Here is a 22,792-nt window from a genome sequence, read left to right as displayed (position 1 = left end):
AATGATGACAGCTACTAGGAATCAGCTCAGCACAACACCAAGGCCACAGAATCAGGAGACACTCAGTCCACCATTCTCACCCTGTAGCCGCACCACAACCTCCAAGAGGGCTGATCAAGCAGGGACAAGAGGGGCCCTGCCCGCTGACTGGCTCGGCTGGCCTCCACACGCATCTCAGTGCAGGTGACGCTTGGGGACCCCACCTGAACACCATCCATCTGGGCAAAGTCAGCTTACAGGAAAGTCTAAATTAGGAAGAGCCTTCTGTCTATAGCTACAGAGGACAGGAGATGGTACTGTAAGCGAGGGCACTGACATCAACAGGGCGGCACGCACTCCAGCAGGCACGGGGAGGTCCTGCCGAGTCCTGTCCCCCAGGACATGCCACATGCAGACCCTGAGGCAGTGATGGGGTCAGGAATTTTCATAATCCTCAGAAACTGGACAGTCTCTGCCCAACCAAAGGCTGAAGCGCAGCCTCACTGCTCCACAACCAGGAAATATTATAAACATGCTACTAAAACTTAACTAGGAAAAACCTGCAAAATGTGATAAGTGTTAAAAAGTACAGCAAACCCTCCCTCTGTCCAATGCAGGATCCTAAGGCAAAATCAATGTAGCCTAAAACATCAATAGTAGGGGCCGGCACCGTGGCACAGTAGGTTAAACCTCTGCCTGTGGTGCCAGCATCCCATGTGGGCGCCAGTTCGAGTCCCGGCTGCTCCTCTTCCAATCCAGCTCTCTGCTAAGGCCTGGGAAGGCAGTGGAAGACGGCCCAAGTCCTTGGGCCCCTGCACCACATGGGAGACTGGGCAGAAGCACCTGGCTCCTGGCTCCTGGCTTCAGATCAGCGCAGCTCCAGCCAATGCGGCCATTTGGGGAGTGAACCAACAACAGAAGACCTTTCTCTCTGTTTCCCCCTCTCACTGTCTGTAACTCTCAAATAAATAAAATCTTTTAAAAAAATAAATAATAACCTCTTCACAATTAGGATTTATTTATTTGAAAGTCAGAGTTACAAAGAGAGAGAGAAGGAGAAGCAGAGAGAGAGAGAGAGAGAGAGGTCCTCCATCCACTGGTTCATTCCCCAGTTGGTCGCAATGGCCAGTACTGCACCAATCCAAAGCCAGGGGCCAGGTGCTTCTTCTAGGTCTCCCATGTGGGTGCAGGGGTCTAAGGACTTGGGCCATCTTCTACTGCTTTTCCAGGCCACAGCAGAGAGCTGGATCAAAAGTGGAGCAGCCGGGACTAGAACCAGCGCCCATATGGGATGCCGGCATTGCTAGGCGGCACCTTTACCAGCCATGCCGCAGCGCCGTCCCCAGGGGTTACTTTTTGTCCCTTCCTTCAGGATGGCCCTGTGTGTGTAGAAAAGCGGTTCAGTTAGCTGGGAGGAAAGGACACCTGCAGCTCTACTATAGCGGGAGCTTACATGGGACTCTAAGGATCCTTCAGCATGGAGGCCTAACAACTGGGAGCCCAGGCAGAAATCTACCCGTGTGAGACCCTCAGACACCCGCGGAGCCGCGGGCAGGGAGCCCAGGCAGAAATCTACCCGTGTGAGACCCTCAGACACCCGCGGAGCCGCGGGCAGGGAGCCCAGGCAGAAATCTACCCGTGTGAGACCACCTCAGACACCCGTGGAGCCGCGGGCAGGGAGCCCGGGCAGAAATCTACCTGTGTGAGACCCTCAGACGCCCGTGGAGCCGCAGGCAGGGAGCCCGGGCAGAAATCTACCTGTGTGAGACCCTCAGACACCCGTGGAGCCGCGGGCAGGGAGCCCGGGCAGAAATCTACCTGTGTGAGACCCTCAGATACCCACGGAGCCGCGGGCAGGGCGCCCGGGCAGAAATCTACCCGTGTGAGACCCTCAGACACCCGTGGAGCCGCGGGCAGTGAGCCCAGGCAGAAATCTACCTGTGTGAGACCACCTCAGACATCCGTGGAGCCGCGGGCAGGGAGCCCGGGCAGAAATCTACCTGTGTGAGACCCTCAGACACCCACGGAGACGCGGGCAGGGAGCCCGGGCAGAAATCTACCCGTGTGAGACCCTCAGACGCCCGTGGAGCCGCGGGCAGGGAGCCCGGGCAGAAATCTACCCGTGTGAGACCCTCAGACGCCCGCGGAGCCGCGGGCAGGGAGCCCGGGCAGAAATCTACCCGTGTGAGACCCTCAGACACCCGCGGAGCCGCGGGCAGGGAGCCCGGGCAGAAATCTACCCGTGTGAGACCCTCAGACACCCGCGGAGCCGCGGGCAGGGAGCCCGGGCAGAAATCTACCCGTGTGAGACCCTCAGACACCCGTGGAGCCGCGGGCAGGGAGCCCGGGCAGAAATCTACCCGTGTGAGACCCTCAGACACCCGTGGAGCCGCGGGCAGGGAGCCCGGGCAGAAATCTACCCGTGTGAGACCCTCAGACACCCGTGGAGCCGCGGGCAGGGAGCCCAGGCAGAAATCTACCTGTGTGAGACCACCTCAGACACCCATGGAGCCGCGGGCAGGGAGCCCGGGCAGAAATCTACCCGTGTGAGACCCTCAGACACCCACGGAGCCGCGGGCAGGGAGCCCGGGCAGAAATCTACCCGTGTGAGACCCTCAGACACCCGTGGAGCCGCGGGCAGGGAGCCCAGGCAGAAATCTACCCGTGTGAGACCCTCAGACACCCACGGAGCCGCGGGCAGGGAGCCCGGGCAGAAATCTACCTGTGTGAGACCCTCAGACGCCCGTGGAGCCGCGGGCAGGGAGCCCAGGCAGAAATCTACCTGTGTGAGACCACCTCAGACACCCATGGAGCCGCGGGCAGGGAGCCCAGGCAGAAATCTACCCGTGTGAGACCCTCAGACACCCGCGGAGACGCGGGCAGGGAGCCCGGGCAGAAATCTACCTGTGTGAGACCACCTCAGATACCCGTGGAGCCGCGGGCAGGGAGCCCGGGCAGAAATCTACCCGTGTGAGACCCTCAGACACCCACGGAGCCGCGGGCAGGTAGCCCAGGCAGAAATCTACCTGTGTGAGACCACCTCAGACACCCGTGGAGCCGCGGGCAGGGAGCCCAGGCAGAAATCTACCTGTGTGAGACCACCTCAGACACCCATGGAGCCGCGGGCAGGGAGCCCGGGCAGAAATCTACCCGTGTGAGACCCTCAGACACCCGTGGAGCCGCGGGCAGGGAGCCCGGGCAGAAATCTACCCGTGTGAGACCCTCAGACACCCGTGGAGCCGCGGGCAGGGAGCCCGGGCAGAAATCTACCCGTGTGAGACCCTCAGACACCCGTGGAGCCGCGGGCAGGGAGCCCGGGCAGAAATCTACCCGTGTGAGACCCTCAGACACCCGTGGAGCCGCGGGCAGGGAGCCCAGGCAGAAATCTACCTGTGTGAGACCACCTCAGACACCCATGGAGCCGCGGGCAGGGAGCCCAGGCAGAAATCTACCCGTGTGAGACCCTCAGACACCCACGGAGCCGCGGGCAGGGAGCCCGGGCAGAAATCTACCCGTGTGAGACCCTCAGACACCCGTGGAGCCGCGGGCAGGGAGCCCAGGCAGAAATCTACCCGTGTGAGACCCTCAGACACCCACGGAGCCGCGGGCAGGGAGCCCGGGCAGAAATCTACCTGTGTGAGACCCTCAGACGCCCGTGGAGCCGCGGGCAGGGAGCCCAGGCAGAAATCTACCTGTGTGAGACCACCTCAGACACCCATGGAGCCGCGGGCAGGGAGCCCAGGCAGAAATCTACCCGTGTGAGACCCTCAGACACCCACGGAGCCGCGGGCAGGGAGCCCGGGCAGAAATCTACCCGTGTGAGACCCTCAGACACCCGTGGAGCCGCGGGCAGGGAGCCCAGGCAGAAATCTACCCGTGTGAGACCCTCAGACACCCACGGAGCCGCGGGCAGGGAGCCCGGGCAGAAATCTACCTGTGTGAGACCCTCAGACGCCCGTGGAGCCGCGGGCAGGGAGCCCAGGCAGAAATCTACCTGTGTGAGACCACCTCAGACACCCATGGAGCCGCGGGCAGGGAGCCCAGGCAGAAATCTACCCGTGTGAGACCCTCAAACACCCACGGAGACGCGGGCAGGGAGCCCGGGCAGAAATCTACCTGTGTGAGACCACCTCAGATACCCGTGGAGCCGCGGGCAGGGAGCCCGGGCAGAAATCTACCCGTGTGAGACCCTCAGACACCCACGGAGCCGCGGGCAGGTAGCCCAGGCAGAAATCTACCTGTGTGAGACCACCTCAGACACCCGTGGAGCCGCGGGCAGGGAGCCCGGGCAGAAATCTACCTGTGTGAGACCCTCAGACACCCACGGAGCCGCGGGCAGGGAGCCCAGGCAGAAATCTACCCGTGTGAGACCCTCAGACACCCACGGAGCCGCGGGCAGGGAGCCCGGGCAGAAATCTACCCGTGTGAGACCCTCAGACACCCGTGGAGCCGCGGGCAGGGAGCCCAGGCAGAAATCTACCTGTGTGAGACCACCTCAGACACCCATGGAGCCGCGGGCAGGGAGCCCAGGCAGAAATCTACCCGTGTGAGACCCTCAGACACCCACGGAGCCGCGGGCAGGGAGCCCGGGCAGAAATCTACCTGTGTGAGACCCTCAGACATCCGTGGAGCCGCGGGCAGGGAGCCCAGGCAGAAATCTACCCGTGTGAGACCCTCAGACACCCACGGAGCCGCGGGCAGGGAGCCCGGGCAGAAATCTACCCGTGTGAGACCCTCAGACACCCGTGGAGCCGCGGGCAGGGAGCCCAGGCAGAAATCTACCTGTGTGAGACCACCTCAGACACCCGTGGAGCCGCGGGCAGGGAGCCCGGGCAGAAATCTACCTGTGTGAGACCACCTCAGACACCCGTGGAGCCGCGGGCAGGGAGCTGACAGACAACCTCAGCTGAGACAGTTCTGTGGGCAGTTACTGTAAGCACCCTTTCTCAGGCCACCTCTCTTTTTTTTTTTTTTTTTTAAGATTAATTTATTTGAAAGGCAGAATTACAGAGAGAGAAGGAGAGAGAGAGAGAGAGAGAGAGAGAGAGAGAGAGAGAGATCTTCCAACTGCTGGTTCACTCCTCACATGGCCACAACAGCCAGGGCTGGGCCAGGCCAAAGCCAGAAGCCTGGAGCTTCATCCGGTCTCCCACGTGAGTGCAGGGGCCCAAGGACTTAGGCCATCTTCTACTGCTTTCCTAGGCACATTGGAAGGAAGCTGGATTGGAAGTGGAGCAGCCAGGTCTTGAACCCATACCCCTATGGAATGACAGCACCACAGGGAGTGGCTTCACTGCTATACCACAATGCCAGGTCCAGGTCATGCCTTGAGTCACACTGAATCAACACCCTGCTCTCACCAACACCCACTGCCAAGAAAGGCACCTGGAACTAAGGCGCACTGGGACTGCAAGGCTTACATACGCTATGTTAACAGGTCAGCAAAACAGATCAGAGACCCCCACGCCCATGGATGCTGAAGTCCGAACTCCCAGCAGCTCAGGGAGTGCTCTACGTCTGGAAGCAGGGCTGCCACAGGTGCCACTGGTTAAGATGACATCGTTCTGTAACAGAAGGGTTCCTAATCCATTATGACTGCATCCTTACTGCAGACAGACTCCAGACAGGGAAGATGGCCTTGTGCTGAGGCCACAGGGCTCGGCTGAAGCGCCTGCAAGTCAAGGCGTGCTCAGCTCTGCAGGTCGCTGTCAGAAACTAGAGGAGGAAAAAGACTCCCCATGGCTCCCAGGGGGTTAACACCTCCATGTCAGACCTCTGGCCCCAACCTGTGGGAGAATAAATTCCCACTGTTTTAAACCATCCCATGTACTATGGCCGTAGCCCAAAGACACTACCACAAAACGTAGGGAGGGATGCACGTTAGCCCCACCCTTCCTTAAAACGCGCTAGCTGTTTCCTTTCATTCGTTCAGCTGGAGATCTGGATTCCAGCCGCCTCCCCAGCAGCCCATCGGGCGGCCAGCACCTCTGCCTCCATGCAATGGAGATGGTACTTGCTACCCCTTAAGAAGCAGGGTGTAAAATAAGCTATCCACCAGTGGGGTACAGGGGCGTATAAACCAATCAAGGCCCTAACATTACTGCAGCGCACACTCCCAAAGAGTCAAACCACTCACTCACAAGCAGCAGAAACACACAGCAGGGTACACCCACAGACACCGCCGTGCCTTCTCCAGGATCCCACGCCACTCCTAAGAGCTGTTAACGGGGCCTGAGTGCTGGGGCCCAGGGCTGCAGGACGCACTTCAGGCGCATTAAGGGAGCTAATCCTAGCTGCCAGCATGTATTCTCTCTCACACACACATTACAACACCAGCCCAAAGGCTAAGGAAAGCCCCCACAGTCTCAGGGAAGGTGGTATTGCTAGTATTTTGAAACCAGGTCTGTCTGACCTCAAAAACTCTTCCATCCTAACCACAGCATCGTACCGCCTCATAAAAACACTAACAGCTGTCCTCTTGCTCCAGCACAGGGCCAGTGGGCGACTTAAAACACTCCCAGGGGCTGGCATCACAGCAGAGCAGGCAAAGCCGCTGCCTGCGGTTCCGACATCCCATGTGGACACAGGTCTGAGTCCCAGCTGTTCCATTTCCAGTCCAGCTCCCTGCTAATGGCCTGGGAAATCAGTGGAAGATGGCCCAAGTGCTTGGGCCCCTATCACCCTGTGGGAGACCCAGAGGAGGCTCGTGGCTCCTGGCCCGTCTGGGGAGTGAACTAGGAGATGGAAAATCTCTCTCTCTCTTCAAATAAATAATTTTTTAAAAAATACTAAAATACTTAGAGAGCAAGCACGTGGCACAGCAGTTAAGTCACTGCTTGGTACATCTGCATTCCATATTGGAGTGCTGGATGGAGTTCCAGCTAATCCACTTCCAAACCGATTTCCTGCTAAGGCATTCCCTGGCAGGCAGCAGGTGATGGCTCAAGTACCTGGGTTCCTGCCACCTATGCGGGAGACCCAGATTAAGTTCTGGGCTCTTGACTTCAGCCCAGACCAGCCCTGGCTGTTGCCGGCATTTGGGAAGTGAGCCAGCACATGGGAGATTTCTGTCTCCCTGCCTTTCAAATTAAATGAAAATAGTTAATTTTTTAAAATGAAATACTTCACACCCATGTCCTACTAATTTTTACTATCATCACCCTGCCAATGAGGCTCCAAGACACAGTGCAGGGTGCAAGGTGTCCAGCGTGTAAACAAATCTTCCCAGGCAGACGAATCAATTAATTCACAAGCTTTTATTGGGATTCCGCTCCCGGGCGAGGTTCCCTGGTCCCAACAGAGCAGGGCCCAGGGAAGTCGCGCGTCAGAGGCTGGGAGGGCTCCTTTTATAGATTCAGGGCATGGGGGTTAAAGGTTGAGGCAGGTCTGATCCTCATTGGTTGACCTTTAGGCACCTGCAGGGACCTTGACAAGGACTTTTCTTCCCCGGAAGTGCGGGTAGAGACTCTCCATTCCTGGAAGTGTAGGCCTTCCCTCCCTGCGGATCCCAAAGCTACCACAGGGCTGCCCAGGGTCACCCACAGGGCGCAGCAGAAGGCGGCTGTGTGGCTCTGGCTCTAGGAGCCCTGTTCTGAACCTACTCCTCTGAGAGGGGCCTGCTGCCTGGCAGAGCCTGCCTCTGGGGGCAGGTGTTTGGCCCAGCAGTCAAAATGCCATGTCTCATACTAGAGTACCTGGGTTTAACACACAGCTTGCTCCTGACTCCAACTTCCTGCCAATACACGCCCTGGAAGGCAATGGTGTTAACTCAAGTAACTGGGTTCCTATCTCCCACATGGGAGACTTGAACTGAGTTCGCAGCTCCCTGCTTCAGCCTCTTGCCCTATTTCAGGCACTGGGAAACAAACCAACATATGGGAATTCGCTCACTCACTTGCTCTCCTGTCTCTCTCGATTTCTTCCTTTCTCTCTCCTTTATCTGCCTCTCGAATTTTTTTTTTAAATGCTTTAATAGTGATTAAGGGGGCCGGCACCATGGCATAGCAGATAAAGCTGCCGCCTGCAGTGCTATCATCCCATATGGGTGCTGGTTCAAGTCCTGATTGCTCCACTTCCAATCCAGCTCTCTGCTATGGCCTGGGAAAGCCGTAGAAGATGGACCAAGTCCTTGGGCCCCTGCACCCACGTGGTAAACCCACAAGAAGCTCCTGGCTCCTAGCTTCAGATCGGTGCAGCTCCGGCTGTTGTGGTCATCTGGGGAATAAATCAGCAGATAGAAGGCCTCTCTCTCTCTGCCTCTCTTAATTTGGCCTTTAAAATAAGTAAATTAATGTTGAAAAAAAAAAATAGTAGTTAAGATCCCTCCCTTGGGCCCTGCAGACCAAACCTACCTCCAGGCTGCTCAGCCTTCCCTCGGTAGGCCACACCCATAGCACTGTCACTTCTATAGGCTCTGCCCCCTAAGGCGCCTCCACTCCCAAGTGCCTCCAGCTTGCTCCCTTCCCCCCTGACTCCCAAAGGCTCACCATTTAAACACCACCAGCTGAGCATGGGGATTTCAGTTCCCATGGTTATCTGTCCTGACTTTTCAGCTGAGACGTCTCCACAGAAAATGAAACATCACCAGTGAATTCAACCCACAAGCATCGGGGAGGGAGAACCACCATCCACCTGCAATTGCACTTAAGGCCCAGGGTCCGAAGGGATGGGAAATGAACCGTTCACCTGCTGGCTACAAGGCTCTCACTGGGAATCTCACATATCACCACTCTGAAAGTAACTCTAGGATAAAGGATGACTAGTTTTTGTTTTCCTTTGTGTTATGAAAACTGCAAACATACATGCAAGTAGAAGGAATAATACAAGGATTCCTCAATGTCACCCATCACCCAGGCTCAACAATGGTCAACCCATAGCCTGTCTTGTGCCAGGTGGATATCCCCCTACTTCCCACTCCTGTGCCCTGAAGTCATCTTGAGGCAGATCCCACTTGGCCAGTGCTACCGTGTGTCTGTGTGTATAAAATGCAGCAAAGCCCACACTACCTTACCTGCTGTGCCAGCGTTAAAGCTCAGGAGGGCTGGTCTCCAACATGATTTTTCCTGAGGAAAGTGGATCATTTTCTGATAACTGTTCCATTTTTACAACTACACTCCATAGCGGTACAGAATAAACAACTGTGGCTTGCATTATGGCATAACAGATAAAGCCTGCAGGGACAGCATCCCATATGGGCGCGGGTTTGAGTCCTGGCTGCTCCACTTCCAATCCAGCTCTCTGCTATGGCCTGGGAAAGCAGGAGAAGATGGCCCAAGTGGTTGGGCCCCTGCACCTGTGTGGGAGACCTGGAAGAAGCTCCTGGCTTCAGACTGGACCACCTCTGACTGTTGCAGCCATTTGGGGAGTGAACCAGTGAATGGAAGACCTCTCTCTCTCTCTCTCTCTTTCAAATAAACAAATCTTTAAAAATAGACAATAGAATATCAACCCTCCCTGATTCTGAAATTCATATCACATACCATTCTTGTTCACAAAGCCATTCACTTGCCAGTAAATAATTTGTTTCCATACTGGAGACCAGGAAAGAGCCATACAACTTGGATATACTTTCTCTGCTGTCATTACTTCTACCTAGAATTCTCAAAACCATTAAAGATTAAAAACACACACACAAATGGTATCTTCGGCTGTCTGCCTAAGAGAAGTACACTATTCCTGTCATCAAGGAAGGCCCACTTTCAATCTCCCATGATGAGAAAGTACAACATCTGCTCAAAAGCCAGACTTATGACCGTATATTCCTGTAAACAGCACAACTGCCATGGCAAACATTTACTAAAAGCACTGGAAATACTGTTCAACATGACACACTTAGTTTCTAAACGGTCAAAGCACAGGATAAATGCTCAAGTATGAACATTTTATTTCTGTGGATTTTGCTACTGTTTAATAACAGTATAATAAAGATACACTTATCCTTATACAAATACTATGATCAAGAGTAGGCAGCAAGGGGCCAGTGTGACACTGTCATCTACGACATCAGTACCCCATATAAAAGTGTATTCCAGGGGCCGGTGTTGTGGCCTAGCGGGAAAAGCCACTGTCTGCAGTGCCGGCATCCCATATGGGCGCTGGTTGGAGTCCCAGCTGCTCCACTTTCGATCCAGCTCTCTGCGATGGCCTGGGAAAGCAGTAGAAGGCGGCCCAACTCCTTGGGCCCCTGCACCCGCTCGAGAGACCTGGAAGACACTCCTGACTCCTGGCTTGGACGGGCCCAGCTCTGGCCATGTGGGGAATGAACCAGCACATGGAAGACCTCTCTCTCTCTCTCTCCCTCACCCCCCTCCTCTCCCTCTCCCCCCTCCCCCTCTCTGCCTCTCTGTAACTATTCCAAATAAATGGTCACTAGTGTTGCTAATGTGCCTAAGAAGGCGGAGATGGCTCAAGTATCTGGGCCGCCAAATGCCCAGATGGGGGTCCGAGCTCCTGGCTTTGGCCTGGCCTAACCCTGGATGCTGTAGGCATTTGGGGGAGTGAACCAGCAGGTGGAAGCGCGTGCATGCGCGCATGCTCTCTCTCTCTCCTTTTAAATAAATAAAAATAAAACAAGCATTTTAAAAAATATAAGCAGCAAGTAACATGTGGGCTCCGCGGCGATTTAACACATACAAATGACTTATCATGGAAATGCTCATCACTCAGAACTCAGTGACAGCTGAGCTACCACAAATGGGTAGAATCCACCGTTGGACGGAACACTTGCTCTAGCTTTGCACACTGTTCTCTAAGCACATATACTAAAGACCTTCCATACAAGTAATAATCCTAGGGAAATGAATTACTACCTTGACATACGTACAGTGACTGCAGTACCTTTGTTGCTAGAACACATTTTTTAGAAAAAAATGCTACATTTTTCAAAACTTTGTATTTTTACTGCATACTTGTCTCCATTATTAATATTACACAAATTCTGTTTGACAGATACAAAGGCTATTTTTTTTTAAGATTTATTTATGTATTTGAAAGTCAGAGTTACACAGAGAGAGGAGAGGATGGGGGGGGGTCTTCCATCTGCTGGTTTACTCCCCAATTGGCCACAATGGCCAGAGCTGCACCAATCCAAAGCCAGGAGCTTCCTCCAGGTCTCCCACACGGATGCAGGGGCCCAAGCACTTGGGCCATCTTCTACTGCTTTCCCAGGCCACAGTACAGAGCTAGATCAGAAGTGGAGCAGTCAGGTCTTGAACCGGCGCCCACATGGGATGCCAGCGCTTCAGACCAGGGCGTTAACCTGCTGTGCCACAGCACCAGCCCCTACAAAGACTTTAAATATTATTCTGCCTTAATGCTTCTGTAATTTGATTTCTCTTTTCTGTTAATGACAGGCTTAGAGATTTCTCCACACTGAGCTACACAGGTAGCTCGTGTTAGGTTAAACCACATCATACAATTCAGGCCAAACATCTGCGAGGCGTTCCGTCCCACGAGCATGGCACAGTGCATTCGGCCATGCCCCTCCTGTTTGCCAACAGCACAGCAGGAAGCCTCTTGAACAGCTCCCTTCACACGTTGGGACTGTTCTCTGGGACACACACACAGCCAGGCAGAGAACTGCTGAGCCATGGAGTGTGAGCACCTTCAGCCTCACTGAGTTATACCAACTGTTCTCCAAAGAAGTTGTAATAAATTTGAAGCCCAACAGTCTGATGTTTGCATGTGGACACCGTTGGGCTACTGTGCCGGAGTGGCCCCTCACAGGGCCAGTCTCATCATCTCCCCAGGAATCAGGATCAGAGTGGAGATGGTGGGTGCCATGACAGCTTGAAATGAGAGGGCATGTTTAATGCTCATTATTTATTTCCATCTTATTTGAAAGACAGAGAGACAAAAAGAGACCAAGAGAGATCTTCCATCTGCTGCTTCACTTCCCAAGTGCCCGCAACAGCCAGGGCTGGGCTAGGCCAAAGCCAAGAGCCTAGAACTCAATCCAGCTCTCCTGCATGGGTGGCAACGTTCCCACTACTTGACCCATCATATGCTGCCTCCCAGGGTGCCTTCAGCAAGAAGCAGAGGAGCCAGGACATGAACCAGGCATTCTAATATGGGATATGACATCTTAACCACTGTGCCAAGTGGTGACTCCAATAGGAGAGCATTTCCACTCAAGAGTTGGGATGGCCAACTGCCCCTTGTCACAGACACTGAGACCCACACAAGCTGGCTCCTCCCGAGCTCTCCACCTCATCCACCTCTCACCTCCTGACAGTCAAGCTAGCCTTCTTTGTCCCTGACATCACCCTGCCCCAGCTCAAGGCCTCTGCACCCCGTGCCGTCTGCCTAGGTCTCGTCCTTAGCCTAGCCCACGGCTGGCTCCTTCTTAGTGAGATCTCAGCTCCTGACTGGCCTATCTAGTAGCCCCCATTTACATCCACTCACCTAGTTCTATTCCCTTCACAGCAAAAGACCACAAAAGATATTTTACTACTCATTTGCTTAGCTGTTTATTGTCCATTTTCCCCACTCCAAGTCTCACAAGGACAAGGACTCCTTTTTCTCACAACTCGTGTATCATGCCTTAAAAAGCGCCTGGCACAGAGCAAGCCATTCAGTAAAGATCTGTTGAATGAATTGCCAACAAAGAGGGCAAGCAGAGATAAGGGTGGAGTGGAGACATCACAGGCAGAAACCAGGCCAGAGACACATGTGCATGGACGCACACACGTGCACACACACGAGTCGGGTGCAGTGAGAAATGTGCAGGACAGCACAGGGCAGCCTCAGATACTCACTCTGTCCTTTTTCCATGCTTCCATAGAGGCTGACCCGACCTCCTGTCCCCAAGTCCAGGAGCCACACTCTGCCTTTCAGTAAACCTGTCTGTCCCAGCTAATGGGTTTCTCTGCCTTACAACAGAAAGAGCCTCGAAGACAAGACTGCACTGGATCCCTGTCTGACCGTGGGCAAATTCAGGCGCTCTGGGTCGGTCCCTCTGCAGAATCTGAGCAGGACAGCACGCGTCTGTCCTGACAACAGCTGAAGAACAGAGAAAAACAGGATTGCCTCTGTGCCCAAGCACTCCGAGATCAGAGTGTTAGCACGTCTGAGGACACAGGAGAGGAGGAGACGGGAAGACTTCCTGTCCAAGCACTCCGAGATCAGAGTGTTAGCACGTCTGAGGACACAGGAGAGGAGGGCTGGAAGACTTCCTGTCCAGCACTCCGAGATCAGAGTGTTAGCCACGTCTGAGGACACAGGAGAGGAGGAGGCGGGAAGACTTCCTGTCCAGCACTCCTAGATCAGAGTGTTAGCCACGTCTGGGGACACAGGAGAGGAGGAGGCGGGAAGACTTCCTGTCCAGCACTCCGAGATCAGAGTGTTAGCCACGTCTGAGGACACAGGAGAGGAGGAGGCGGGAAGACTTCCTGTCCAGCACTCCTAGATCAGAGTGTTAGCCACGTCTGGGGACACAGGAGAGGAGGAGGCGGGAAGACTTCCTGTCCAGCACTCCTAGATCAGAGTGTTAGCCACGTCTGAGGACACAGGAGAGGAGGAGGCGGGAAGACTTCCTGTCCAGCACTCCGAGATCAGAGTGTTAGCCACGTCTGGGGACACAGGAGAGGAGGAGGCGGGAAGACTTCCTGTCCAGCACTCCGAGATCAGAGTGTTAGCCACGTCTGGGGGCACAGGAGAAGAGGAGGGCGGGAAGACTTCCTGTCCAGCACTCCGAGATCGGAGTGTTAGCCACGTCTGAGGACACAGGAGAGGAGGAGGGCGGGAAGACTTCCTGTCCAGCACTCCGAGATCGGAGTGTTAGCCACGTCTGAGGACACAGGAGAGGAGGAGGGCGGGAAGACTTCCTGTCCAGCACTCCAAGATCGGAGTGTTAGCCACGTCTGGGGGCACAGGAGAAGAGGAGGGCGGGAAGACTTCCTGTCCAGCACTCCTAGATCAGAGTGTTAGCACGTATGGGGGCACAGGAAAAGAGGAGGGCGGGAAGACTTCCTGTCCAGCACTCCGAGATCGGAGTGTTAGCCACGTCTGGGGACACAGGAGAAGAGGAGGGCGGGAAGACTTCCTGTCCAGCACTCCGAGATCAGAGTGTTAGCCACGTCTGAGGACACAGGAGAGGAGGAGGGCGGGAAGACTTCCTGTCCAGCACTCCGAGATCGGAGTGTTAGCCACGTCTGGGGGCACAGGAGAAGAGGAGGGCGGGAAGACTTCCTGTCCAGCACTCCTAGATCAGAGTGTTAGCACGTATGGGGGCACAGGAGAGGAGGAGGGCGGGAAGAATTCCTGTCCAGCACTCCGAGATCAGAGTGTTAGCCACGTCAGGGGGCACAGGAGAGGAGGAGGCGGGAAGACTTCCTGTCCAGCACTCCGAGATCAGAGTGTTAGCCACGTCTGAGGGCACAGGAGAGGAGGAGGCGGGAAGACTTCCTGTCCAGCACTCCGAGATCAGAGTGTTAGCCACGTCTGGGGACACAGGAGAGGAGGAGGCAGGAAGACTTCCTGTCCAGCACTCCGAGATCAGAGTGTTAGCCACGTCTGGGGACACAGGAGAGGAGGAGGCGGGAAGACTTCCTGTCCAGCACTCCGAGATCAGAGTGTTAGCCACGTCTGGGGACACAGGAGAGGAGGAGGCAGGAAGACTTCCTGTCCAGCACTCCGAGATCAGAGTGTTAGCCACGTCTGGGGACACAGGAGAGGAGGAGGCGGGAAGACTTCCTGTCCAGCACTCCGAGATCAGAGTGTTAGCCACGTCTGGGGACACAGGAGAGGAGGAGGGCAGGAAGACTTCCTGTCCAAGCACTCCGAGATCAGAGTGTTAGCCACGTCTGAGGACACAGGAGAGGAGGAGGCAGGAAGAATTCCTGTCCAGCACTCCGAGATCAGAGTGTTAGCCACGTCTGGGGACACAGGAGAGGAGGAGGCAGGAAGACTTCCTGTCCAGCACTCCGAGATCAGAGTGTTAGCCACGTCTGGGGGCATAGGAGAGGAGGAGGCGGGAAGACTTCCTGTCCAGCACTCCGAGATCAGAGTGTTAGCCACGTCTGAGGACACAGGAGAGGAGGAGGGCAGGAAGACTTCCTTGTGCAGATGCAGGTGTGAGGCAGGCAGAGAAGGGGGAGGGAGCAGCCCAGTGGCTTAGACAAGTGGGACAGCACCCGCGAGGGCACCTGAGAAGAGCACGTCAGGAAGTGCTGGCGACAGGAACACAGCACCCATGCTGAAGGGAAAACTCGCCATGGATCAGTCACCTCTTAGATTTCTTCAGCCTTAACATGAGGTCACGCTGGGGCCGGCGCCGTGGCGCAACAGGTTAACCCTCCGCCTGTGGTGCTGGGAGCCCATATGGGCACCAATTCTAGTCCTGGCTGCTCCTCTTCCAATCCAGCTCTCTGCTGTGGCCTGGGAAAGCAGTAGAAGAAGGCCCAAGTCCTTGGGCCCCTGAACCCACGTGGGAGACCCATAAGAAGCTCCTGGCTCCTGATCGACATAGCTCCGGCCGTTGCAGCCATTTGGGGAGTAAAACAACAGAAGGAAGATCTTTCTCTCTCTCTCCCTTTGTCTGCAACTCTACCTCTCAAATAAATAAATAAAATCTTTTTTAAAAAAAATAGATCATGGCCAGCGCCGTGGCTTAACAGGCTAATCCTCCGCCTGTGGCGCCGGCACACCGAGTTCTAGTCCCAGTTAGGGCACCGGATTCTGTCCCGGTTGCCCCTCTTCCAGGCCAGCTATCTGCTATGGCCCGGGAAGGCAGTGGAGGATGGCCCAAGTCCTTGGGCCCTGCACCCCATGGGAGACCAGGAGAAGCACCTGGCTCCTGGCTTCGGATCAGCGAAATGCGCCGGCTGCAGCGGCCATTGGAGGGTGAACCAACGGCAAAAAGGAAGACCTTCCTCTCTGTCTCTCTCTCTCTCACTATCCACTCTGCCTGTCAAAAAAAAAAAAAAAAATCTTATTTCCAATTCATTATCTTGAAACCATGGACAAAAAATAATTTTCTGGGGTGGGCACTGTGGTGCAGCAGGTAAGTGGCTGCTTAGGATGCCTGCACCCCAAATCTGTCCTAGTTCAAGTCCTGCTCCTCCAATTTTGATTCAACTTCCTCTCAGTGTGCCTGGGAAACAGCAGATGATGGCCCAAGTGTCCGGATTCCTGACATTCAGATGGAGTTCCTGGTTCCTGGCATTGGCCTAACCTGGCCAGCCCAGCGGTAGCCGGCATGTGAGGAGTGAACCGGTAGATGGAAGATCTCTGTCATTCGGCCCTTCAAATCAATTTATACATACACACACACACACACACACATATATATATATATAGAGAGAGAGAAGCAAACAATTCCCACAGTTGGAATCTGCAGTTTTTCTACACTTTACTATAAAAAACACATTCTTTTGTGACCGCACTTTTTACAAAGGCAATCAGGGCCATTATCCGGCGGAGTGACTGTCCCTCACACACTGAATGCACTCCCTGTGCCCCTGCACTCCTGCTCCCTCAGCTACACACACTCCATTCACGGCTCTGCCTCTGTACCCGGCAGGTTACCTAGCGGAGACCTGGCACTCAGGTATCTGCTGAATGGCTGAGTCTTCTATGTTTGCAAGTCAAAAACAGTACCTTTCTGCATTTACAGCCTAGGAGATCTTGGGAAAGCCTCTCCAACTCCATCCAGGAGGGAGAAGACAATTATTTGCCTCAGATTGGACATTTGCAGAAGCAGACACTACGATTTGCTCTCCAGCTGCTCTGTCCCTCATCTAAAGCAGGACTAGCGCTTCAACTCCAGGGCAAGAGACTGGCAGGCTCGCACTAACACTGCTAAGAAAGGCTGGGCCGCACAGGGCTGTGATAACAGCCTACTTCCTGCCATCCAAGCCAGGAAAAGCTCATGTCCAGAGAACATACACAGGCACACATGTAGATAAGCACATATACAGTCCACTGACGGACCTTTCCTACTTCCCTGTATTACATAAACACATCTATCTTTTGCTCCAACAACCAAAGCTCTCAAATGATATTGAGCATTTCTTCATTTAACAAACGTGTGAGCTGCCTCTCGCGCCACCGGAGGACACTGGACCACAGTGACGCAGGAGCCATATGGGCCATCAGCTGTGTGGACATGGTCTGCTCCTCAGAGCAAGGGAAGCCAGCACATGCCCACCAGGAGCGCTCCGGCTTTCTTTCAACGTGGCCAAACGCCCACGACCCTAAGGCACCCCCACGGGAGCCTCCCCTGACCCCCAGAACACTCAGGATGTGAGGGACTCCCTCGGTTCTGCCCAGCACGGCACACCACCGCCACGTGCTGGAAGCCAAGAAGAGGGGTTGATTCACTCCGTGCAGTGGATACCACGGGCTCTGCTCCACCTGCATCTGTGTATTGAAAGACAAACCTGGCTGGCGCCGCGGCTCACTAGGCTAATCCTCAGCCTTGCAGCGCCGGCACACCGGGTTCTAGTCCCTGTCGAGGCGCTGGATTCTGTCCCGGTTGCTCCTCTTCCAGACCAGCTCTCTGCTATGGCCCTGGAAGGCAGTGGAGGATGGCCCAAGTGCTTGGACCCTGCACCCCATGGGAGACCAGGAGAAGCACCTGGCTTCTGCCTTCAGATCAGCGCGGTGCACCGGCCGCGGCGGCCATTGGAGGGTGAACCAACGGCAAAAAGGAAGACCTTTCTCTCTGTCTCTCTCTCACTGTCCACTCTGCCTGTCAAAAAATAAAAAGAAAAGAAAAGAAAGACAAACCGCAAACACCCGGCACGAATCAGTGCTTGTATTTGGAAGGAAAGCAAGGGAGCCGGACCAAGTACGGTTGGACCTTTGCACTTTCCACAAACACCGTGGACAGCCCCAGGTCGGGACTGGCACCGGCCCACGTCTCCAGTGTCTCCACACTCGGGGGACCTAGGAGAGCACGCGGCGCTCGCTGCCAGCTGGGAGTGGAGGCAGCGACCGCGCAGCTCTGGCTCCCGTGGGGGTGCCTACATCCCCGCGGGTGTCACGGTGCCCTATCAGGGGCGCCCAGCCCTTTCTGGGTGCACCCAGGGCGAGGCTGCGGCCCCAGCAGACCTGGCGCTCTGGGCCAACTGTTTACACCACACTTCGAGTCCCACCTGTCGGGGAGCTACGGTACACGCGGGGAGGCCACGGAGACCCCGGCCCACGCCGCCGGAGCCCCAGCCCAGAACGCTGCGAGGTCCCGTCCCGGGGTCCCCACCAGAGCCCTCGCCCTGGGACTCGAGGTCCCACCCGGACACCCTTCCTCAGCAGCCCCCGCCACAGCGGTCCCGGCCCTAGGACGCTCCGGGGACCCCGCCTCTGCAGCCTCTGACCCAGAACCCCCGAGGTCCTGCATGGGGTCCCCGCCACAGCGGTCCCGGCCCCAGGACCCCCAGGGTCCCCGCCCCAGCAGTCTCTGGGGACCCCGCCTCAGCAGCCTCCGGGGTCTCCGCCTCAGCAGCCCCCGCCCCTGGACCCCCGAGGTCCGGCCCGGGGACCCCGCCTCAGCAGCCTCCGACCCAGGACCCCCAGGGTCCCCGCCCCAGCAGCCCCCGCCCCTGGATCCCCCCGCGGCCCCCCTCAGCAGCCCCCGCCCTGGACCCCCGAGGTCCGGCCCGGGGACCCCGCCTCAGCAGCCTCCGACCCAGGACCCCCAGGGTCCCCGCCCCAGCAGCCCCCGCCCCTGGATCCCCCCGCGGCCCCCCTCAGCAGCCCCCGCCCCTGGACCCCTCAGGGACCCCGTCTTAACAGCCCCATCCCAGCAGCCCCCGGGGTCCCCGCCCCAGCAGCCCCCGCCCCTGGACCCCCGAGGTCCTCCCGGGGCCCCCGCCCCAGGACAGCCCCGAGCCGCCAGCCCTGGACGCCCGAGGCCCCGCCCCGGTCCGGACCGCTACCCGCCGCTCACCGCCGTCAGGTCGGGCAGCCGGTCCCGCATCCCCGCCGGCCAGGCGGCGCGCCCCGCCGCTTAGGCCTGCCCGTGCCTCCTCCGGCCGGGCCGCGGGGCTCCCGGCTCGCCGCGTCACCGCCTCAGCGAGTCGCGGCCCCAGCTTAGCGCCCGCCGCCCTCCCCTGGGGCCGGCGCTGCCACGGCAACGGCGACCGGCGTTCTGCGCATGCCCGGCCCGCGCCCTCTCCCAGCCACCCACGCGGCGAGCCTTCCCGCGGGAACCCGGAGCGCAGGGGCGTGGCCCAGGGGGCGTGGCGGCCGGAAAGTGGGCGGGGCCTTGGCGGAGGGGCGGGGTCTGACCTGGGCAGCTCTTCGTTTTCGTGCTCGCGCGCTCCTTTTACGGAAAAACCTTCAGCCATTCAGGGAAAGTGACAGGCTCCGCACGGCTCCGGGAGAGAGCTGGTGCGGCTCCGGAGAGCACGCACGGTCCGGCAGCGCGCACCGCAGCTTTGGGCGCGAACGCGCTGCGGGCCAGGCGCTGGAGTGCGGTTCTCGGGGTGCGGCCCGCGGTGCGGTTCTCGGGGGCGGGGAGCGGCCCGCGGTGCGGTTCTCGGGGGAGCGGCCCGCGGTGCGGTTCTCGGGGAGCGGCCCGCGGTGCGGTTCTCGGGGAGGGGCCCGCGGTGCGGTTCTCGGGGAGCGGCCCGCGGTGCGGTTCTCGGGGAGGGGCCCGCGGTGCGGTTCTCGGGGAGGGGCCCGCGGTGCGGTTCTCGGGGAGCGGCCTGCGGTGCGGTTCTCGGGGGAGCGGCCCGCGGTGCGGTTCTCGGGGGGGGGGGGGTGCGGCCCGCGGTGCGGTTCTCGGGGGGGGCGGCCCGCGGTGCGGTTCTCGGGGAGGGGCCCGCGGTGCGGTGTTCGGGGTGCGGCCCGCGGTGCGGTTCTCCAGGGAGCAGCCCGCGGTGCGGTTCTCGGGGAGGGGCCCGCGGTGCGGTTCTCGGGGGAGCGGCCCGCGGTGCGGTTCTCGGGGAGCGGCCCGCGGTGCGGTTCTCGGGGGAGCGGCCCGCGGTGCGGTTCTCGGGGAGCGGCCCGCGGTGCGGTTCTCGGGGGAGCGGTCCGCGGTGCGGTTCTCGGGGAGGGGCCCGCGGTGCGGTTCTCGGGGGGAGCGGCCTGCGGTGCGATTCTCGGGGTGCGGCCCGCGGTGCGGTTCTCGGGGAGGGGCCCGCGGTGCGGTTCTCGGGGGAGCGGCCCGCGGTGCGGTTCTCGGGGGGGGGGGTGCGGCCCGCGGTGCGGTTCTCCAGGGAGCGGCCCGCGGTGTGGTTCTCGGGGTGCGGCCCGCGGTGCGGTTCTGGGGGGGGGGGGCGGCCCGCGGTGCGGTTCTCGGGGAGGGGCCCGCGGTGCGGTTCTCGGGGAGGGGCCCGCGGTGCGGTTCTCGGGGGAGCGGCCCGCGGTGCGGTTCTCCAGGGAGCGGCCCGCGGTGCGGTTCTCGGGGGGAGCGGCCCGCGGTGCGGTTCTCGGGGGGGGGGGGCGGCCCGCGGTGCGGTTCTCGGGGGGGGGAGCGGCCCGCGGTGCGGTTCTCGGGGAGCGGCCCGCGGTGCGGGTCTCGGGGAGCGGCCCGCTGTGCGGGTCTGGGGGAGGGGAGCGGCCCGCAGTGCAGAACTGACGCTGGAGAAGACAGGAGCGCGGGCGGAGAAGACAGGAGCGCAGTCGTGGGCTCCTGAGAGGTGGGGCCTTGGGCTGCGGGTGGTGACAGTGCAGCCTGGGCCTGCAACCCGGAGGGAACAGTCCGAGTCCACGTCACCTCCGCGCCGGCTGCAAGTTGCGTGGCTCTCGGCCCTCAGTGGGATAATTCACCGGCAGAATCCGCTGAAAACTATTGTGCTCGCAGTTTTTCGTTTTTAATTTGAAAGGCACAGTGACAGAGCAAGGGAGACGTCGTCCATCCGCTGGCTCAACCCCCCCCCCCCCCATGCTCACCACAGCCAGGGCTGAGCCAGGAGGCTCGTGGGGTCTCCCAGGTACACCCTCGGCACGGCTGGTGCATTGGCAGGAAGCTGGATGGATAGCGTAGTATCTGGGACTCGTCCTTGCGCTCCAGGGCGGGATGTGCCCTTCCCGGGCCGGGGCTCCAAGTGCTACACTAGCATGGCCGCTCGGGTTACGGTTCCTCACTGGGGGAGGACACAGGCTAGCAGCGGCCAGGAGCACGGGGTGGGGTCCTGGGAGGCCTGCGAGGAGCTCCCGCTGTGCAGTGAGCCCGCGCGGTAGGAAGTGCTGCCCAGACAGCGGACCTCCCCTCAGCCAGTGGCCGGAGCTGGGTTTGGATTGGGCTGCATTACCTGTGCTTGCTTGGCTGACCACTGCCCACGGCCAGCATGCCCCAAAGGCCCCCCAGGCAAAGCCGACAGTGCAGGAGAGAGGAACGCAGGGACAGGTTAAACTCCTCCCACCTTCTGGAGGACACGACTGAAGAGGACACAGCCTAAGAAATCTATTGAGGGGAGTAGCCGGGAAGGCCACTGCCTGCAGTGCTGGCAGCCCACAGGGACAGCGGTTTGAATCCTCGGTGCTCCTCTTTCGATCCAGTTCTCTGCTATGGCCTGAGAAAGCAGTAGAAGATGGCCCGAGTCCTTGGGCCCCTGCACCTGCATGGGAGACCCGGAAGAAGCTCCTGGCTCCTGGTTTTGGATCAGCACAGCTCTGGCCATTGCGGCCAGTTGGGGAGTGAACCAGCAGATGGAAGACCCCTCTCTTCTTCTCTCTGTGTAACTCTGACTTTAAAATAAATTTTAAAAAATCTAATTGAGGGGCAGACGTGTTTGTCCCAGTGGTCCTGCCACGATTTGGGATGCCCGCATCCCGTCCTGGAGAGCCTGGTTTAAGTCCAGGCTCCACTTCCAGCCCAGCTTCCTGCCCAGGTACACAGGTCCCTGCTACCCATACGGGACACTCCGATTGAGCCCAGCTCTTGGCTTCGGCCTGGCCCAGTCCTGGCTGCTGCAGGCATTTGAGGAGTGAACCAGAGGACGGGGATCTTTCTCCCTCTGTCTCTCTGAGTCTGTCTTTCAAATAAAATTTTAAAATAAAGCATGTTTAAAAAAAATCTGAGAAGAATCACTTTGGATGTGGTTCTAGATGACATTTGGATGTTGCTTTTCAGCAGGGAGTATATGATGGTGCTCGGGCTGACACAACAAATCTGTGGACTGTGTGTCTTACACAATGCACATTTATTTTCCCACAGCTCTGAAGGCCAAAAGTCCACAGCGGTGGCGCCGGCCAGTTTGGCTTTGGTGACTGCACACGCTCAGTGTGCACACTCGTGGCCTTTGTCTGCAACCCTTCCTCCTCTTACAGGGACGCCAGCTTGGCAGACCTTGGCCTTGGCCTTGTGGCTTCATTTCACCTTTTTTTAAATTTGTCTGAAAGGCAGGATGTCAGAGAGAGGAGGAAATTCAGATCTTTCATCTGCTGGTTTACTCCCCAAATGGCCACAATGGCTGGAGATGGTCCAGGCTGAAGCCAAAACCCGGGAACTTCATCCGGACCTCCCGTGTATGGGGGCAGGGGCCCAAGAACTTGGGTCATTTTCTGTGGCCTTCCTGGCACATTAACAGGGAGCTGAAGTGGAAGTGGAGCAGCCGGGTCTCAAACCAGTGCCCCAGTATGAGATGGGCGCCTCACAGGTGGCAGCTTGACCCACTGAGCCTCTACACCAGCCCCTGCACTTGACCCCGTTAATTCCCTAAAGAGCACATCTCCTGTCAGAGCCTTAACTTCCCAAAGCCACCCTGGAGGTTAGGGGTCCGGGCCTCAGCGTAGGAATTGAGAGAGAATCAATTCAGTCCATCGTGGGGAGCGAGAGACCAGATGAACCAGAACAGGTGACAGGTGACTTGGACATGGTCACATCAGGGGCATGTTTGTCTCACCTGACTTTATGACCTTGATTTTT

The 22,792-nt window shown here is 57.9% G+C and overlaps 1 protein-coding gene across 3 annotated transcripts in view; it reads right to left on the bottom strand.

The window, feature by feature from the left end:
• The window catches only part of STX2 (syntaxin 2), a 49,197-nt gene extending 30,176 nt beyond the window's left edge, over positions 1 to 19,021 (bottom strand). The window contains exon 1 of one of the 3 annotated variants that reach the window (XM_062182196.1): positions 18,866 to 19,021. In XM_062182196.1, the coding sequence (XP_062038180.1) occupies positions 18,866 to 18,895 (30 nt within the window). In that variant the 5' untranslated portion in view covers positions 18,896 to 19,021. The remainder of the gene's footprint in view (positions 1 to 18,865) is intronic. The other 2 variants (XM_062182195.1, XM_062182197.1) reach the window with 2 other exon arrangements.
• Positions 19,022 to 22,792: the final 3,771 nt, after the last annotated feature.

Source organism: Lepus europaeus, chromosome 23 (genome assembly GCF_033115175.1).
Source record: "Lepus europaeus isolate LE1 chromosome 23, mLepTim1.pri, whole genome shotgun sequence".
Lineage (NCBI taxonomy): Eukaryota > Metazoa > Chordata > Mammalia > Lagomorpha > Leporidae > Lepus > Lepus europaeus.
The sequence above is the reverse complement of the archived record's forward strand: the minus strand, read 5'-3'. Positions and strand labels throughout refer to the sequence as shown.